The sequence below is a fragment of the Malurus melanocephalus genome, unplaced genomic scaffold (assembly GCF_030028575.1).
Source record: "Malurus melanocephalus ecotype Western Australia unplaced genomic scaffold, MMel_1.1 scaffold_746, whole genome shotgun sequence".
In the NCBI taxonomy this organism is placed as follows: domain Eukaryota; kingdom Metazoa; phylum Chordata; class Aves; order Passeriformes; family Maluridae; genus Malurus; species Malurus melanocephalus.
The window spans coordinates 247808-251959 of NW_026623978.1; the positions used below are offsets into that span (position 1 = coordinate 247808).

At 66.2% G+C, this 4152-nt stretch overlaps 1 protein-coding gene across 1 annotated transcript in view; it reads left to right on the forward strand.

Moving 5' to 3' along the window:
• Positions 1-2545, forward strand: part of RUSC1 (RUN and SH3 domain containing 1) — a 6138-nt gene extending 3593 nt beyond the window's left edge. The window contains exons 2-4 of the mRNA XM_057384776.1: positions 106-1092; positions 1309-1419; positions 2141-2545. Of these exons, the coding sequence (XP_057240759.1) occupies positions 106-1092; positions 1309-1419; positions 2141-2309 (1267 nt within the window). The 3' untranslated portion in view covers positions 2310-2545. The remainder of the gene's footprint in view (positions 1-105; positions 1093-1308; positions 1420-2140) is intronic.
• The last annotated feature ends 1607 nt before the right edge of the window (positions 2546-4152 follow it).

The window sequence follows — 4152 nt, forward strand, 5'->3', positions numbered from 1 at the left end:
GCACAGGAGGTTGTCCGGTAAACTCGGACAGCCCGCTGGCTCTTGAGGGGGAAATGTGGCACCTGTCCCACCTGTCCCTGTCCCTGTCCCACCTGTCCCTGTCCCTGTCCCTGTCCCCACAGGTGTGATCTCCGTGCTTTACTCCCCCACGGCTTTCTTCGCCCTGAGCCAAGGCCCTCTCCCCCACCTCGCCGACGAACTGCTGCTGCTCATCCAACCCCTGTCGGTGCTGACTTTCCACCTGGACTTGCTCTTCGAACACCACCACCTCTCYGTGGACGTCCGGCCCTTGTCCCGCCGGCCAGAGTTGCCGCTGTCCCCCGCCCGTCACCGCGGGGCCGCGTCACTGCACAGCCCGGAGGATGAGACCCCTCCAGGGGCTCTGGGCAGGGTGGGGGGCGCAGGGGGCACCCCGAGGGTGCGGCCCCAAACCTCCATGGGTGGGCTGGTCCCCACCCCGCCCGTGGGGGCTGCCCTGCACCAAACCTTCCAGCACGTTCTGCGCTGGGGTGACCAGCTCGGCCGTGCCCTGCTGGGGTCTGACAGCGCCCCGGAGAGCCGGGGGCCCGAGCAGGGCTCTGCGGGCACTGGGGCTGGCCTGGGCGGCTGGTGGGGCCAGCTGAGCCAGAGCTCCAGGGTTTACACTGCTCCCAGCAAGGAGAAGTTCCCTTTGGTGTGGTGGACGAAGCTGCGGGCGGCTGCGGGGGATCCCRGCCCGGGTCAGGCTGTGCAATCCCAAACTTCCCCGGCTGAGCCCCGAGGGACGGAGCTGCAGCTGCTGCAGACCAAAACCATCCCCGAACGCTCTGGCCCCAAGCCCTGCAGCAGCACGGACACCTCGGGCACCTCCTCGCCTGAAGAACTCTTCCTTCCCTCTGGAACAGCAGCGCTCCCCGAGCTGGAGGATCCCTCTGCTGGAAAGAATCTCCCGGCTGCTCCCGCGGAGCCTCGGGCCAGCAGGAGCCGGGCAGCCCCTCCTGGTGACCCTCCTGGTGCTGACAAGGGCGGCTGGCTGGGCCGGCTCTTCGGAGCCACCAACCCCTCGTCCAGGAGCTTCCCCCAGAGCCCKGACTCCATCCTGGCCAGGTCCAGGTAAGGCCCAGCTTAGGTGGGCGGAGGGTTTGGGCTGGGAAGGGTCTCGTGGTGCTCCTTGCCCGGGTCCGGAGCTCGCTGTGGAGCAGCAGCAGCTCGTGGGGAGGCTCAGCGGGGCTCCATGGGTCCTGGTGGCTCYCGGATCCCCAAAATGGGCTGAGACCGACAGAGGGAAGAGCTCCCGGGCGAGCCCGTGGCTCCCTTTGCTTTGTGCAGGAGGCCGTCCCGCTGGCTGGCCCCCGCGCTGGTCAAGGGCCTGGCGTCCGAGCGGAGCCGTGGCCCGGAGCAGCCGGACAGGAGCCCCCCTGGGCCACCCCAGAGCCACAGGTGAGTGCTCAGGTGGGGGGAAAGCTCTCACACACGGTCTGGGGTCCCAGGGGCTGTAGGGAAAGGCACCGTCACCCCATAACTGCGCCCCGTAACTGCACCCCATAACTGCATCCTGTAACTGTGCCCCGTAACTGCACCCCATAACTGCACCCCATAACTGCACCCCATAACTGCACCCCGTAACTGCATCCTGTAACTTCACCCCATAACTGCACCCCATAACTGCACCCCATAACTGCACCCCATAGGATCCCCCTCTCCTGCTGGGTTTTCAGGGACCCTGAGCCTCTGCCTGCCCGTCCCCAGATACTTTTGGGGGAATTTTTAGCGTTTTCTTGTGTGCGTTCCGGGCTCGTGGCAGCTTGTTTTGGGTTGTGGTCGTAGCTGTGCGCTCACGGGAGCGGGGTCAACACGTGCAGGGGTTTTGGGATCCCCCCGTCCCTCCCCGCAGGATCGGGGTCAAGTGCTGTCCTTTCCCCTTCCTCCCTCCCCAAATCCTGGAGCGGTTTTTGGCTGCTTCCCTCGTGCCCTCTGTGTCACCTCCGGTGTCCCCACACCTCCCGCTCYGCTCCGGCTCTGTCCGGGTCCCTCCTCAGGTGCCACCCCCGCTACCAGCATGTCCCCAGCTCCACCCGTGTCACCAATCCCCTCCCCCCCGAGCCCCTGAGGACCCTCGGGGTCCCCACGAGGCGAGTCCCCGATGCCATCGGTGCCGCAGGGCGGTGCGGGCGCTGTGTGACCACACGGGCACCGCCGAGGGCCACCTGAGCTTCCACAAAGGGGACATCCTGGAGCTGCTGTCCACCGTGGACGAGGACTGGATCCGCTGCTGCCATGGAAACAGCAGCGGCCTGGTTCCCGTCGGTTACACATCCCTGATTTTGTGAGGAGGAGGAGGAGGAGGAGGAGGCGGGAGGGACCCGCGGGAGCTCCGGGAAGGGAGGGGACATCTCCTGCCACCTCCGGGGCTGGCAGATCCCCGGGGGGACCCTGCCCCGCGCCTGTCACTGCTGCTCCTTCGCATGACGTCGCCGTCTGCCACCACCGCGTCCCCCGGAGCCGCTGGCACCGMGCTGCGGCTCCTTTTTGGGAGCGGYTCCTCTGCCCRCCCCCGTGCCAGGCCAGGGACYGGCCCTWCCCCCGCCTGGCCGCCACTGTCCCCCGCTTTGTCCCCGTGCCATCGCGTCCCGCCACCGCTGTCACCTCCCCGTGCCCCGCTCTCTCCACCCCGGGGGTGGCCCCGGTCCCCGCCACCGCCGCGCAGCCCCAGCACTCTGTAAATAAATAGTTGTAAGCGCAGGAATGAGCTCGTTCCACACGGGGGGAAAAGCTGGAAATAAAAGGTTGTGACTCACTAGTCGGCGCGTGTGAATGGAGCGGTGGCGTGGGGAGGGCTGGGGGTGGTTGGGTGACCAGGGCCGATGTGGGTGGCCCGGCGTGGGTGGCCCGGGCTGGGGCTGTGCTGGGATGAAGAATCGCTCCAGGGAGAGCGGACAGTGAGAACTGGGGCTGGTGTGGGATGAGAAAACGCTCCAGGGGGAGTGGACATGAGGACTGAGGCTGCGCTGGGATGAAGAATCGCTCCAGAGGGAGCGGTCGGTGCGGGCTGGGGATGGTGTGGGATGAGGAAATGGTCCAGGGGGAGCAGTTGGGGCTGGGTTGGGATGAAGAATCGCTCCAGTGGGAGCGCCCAGGGCTGTGCTGGGATGAAGAATCGCTCAAGTGGGAGCACCCGGGGCTGTGCTGGGATGAGGAAATTCTCCAGGGAGAGCGGTCAGAGTGGACTGAGGCTGCGCTGGGATGAAGAATCGCTCCATCGGGAGCGGCCGGTGCGGGTTGGGACTCTGCTGAGAGCAGGAATCGCACCAGGGGGAGCGGTCAGTGCTGGCTGGGGCTGTGCTGGGATGGAGAATCGCTCCAGGGAGAGCGGACAGTGAGAACTGGGGCTGGTGTGGGATGAAGAAATGCTCCAGTGGGAGCAATTGGTGCGGGCTGGGCTGGGCTGGGATGAGGAAATGCTTCAGGGGGAGCGGTCAGTGTGGACTGGGAATGGTGTGGGATGAGGAAATGGTCCAGGGGAAGCGGTCAGTGAGGACTGAGGCTGCGCTGGGATGAAGAATCGCTCCAGGAGGAGCGGTCAGTGTGGACTGGGGGTGGTGTGGGATGAGGAAATGGTCCAGGGGGAGCACCCGGGGCCGTGCTGGGATGAGGAAATGCTCCAGGGGGAGAGTTGGGGCTGGTGTAGGATGAGAAATCGCTCCAGCGGGAGCAGCCGGAGCGGGCTGGGGCTGGGCTGGGATGAGGAATCCCTCCAATGGGAGCACCCGGCGCTGTGCTGGGATGAGGAAATTCTCCAAGGAGAGCCATCAGAGTGGACTGAGGCTGCGCTGGGATAAAAAATCGCTCCAAGGGGAGCGGTCAGTGAGGATTGGGGGTGGTGTGGGATGTGGAATCGCTCCAGCGGGCTGGGGCCGTGCTGGAATGGGAGCGGCCGGTGCGGGCTGGGGCTGTGCTGGGATGTGGAATCGCTCCAGTGGGAGCACCCGGGGCTATGTTGGGATGAGGAAATTCTCCAGGGAGAGCGGTCAATGTGGACTGGGGCTGTGCTGGGATGAAGAATCGCTCCATCGGGCTGGGGTCGTGCTGGCTCTCAGCATCCCGGCTCCCAGGCAGGCCCAGCACGGAGCTCTCCCTGCCCCGCAGAAGGTGCTCAGGCAGAGTGGGAGAGGC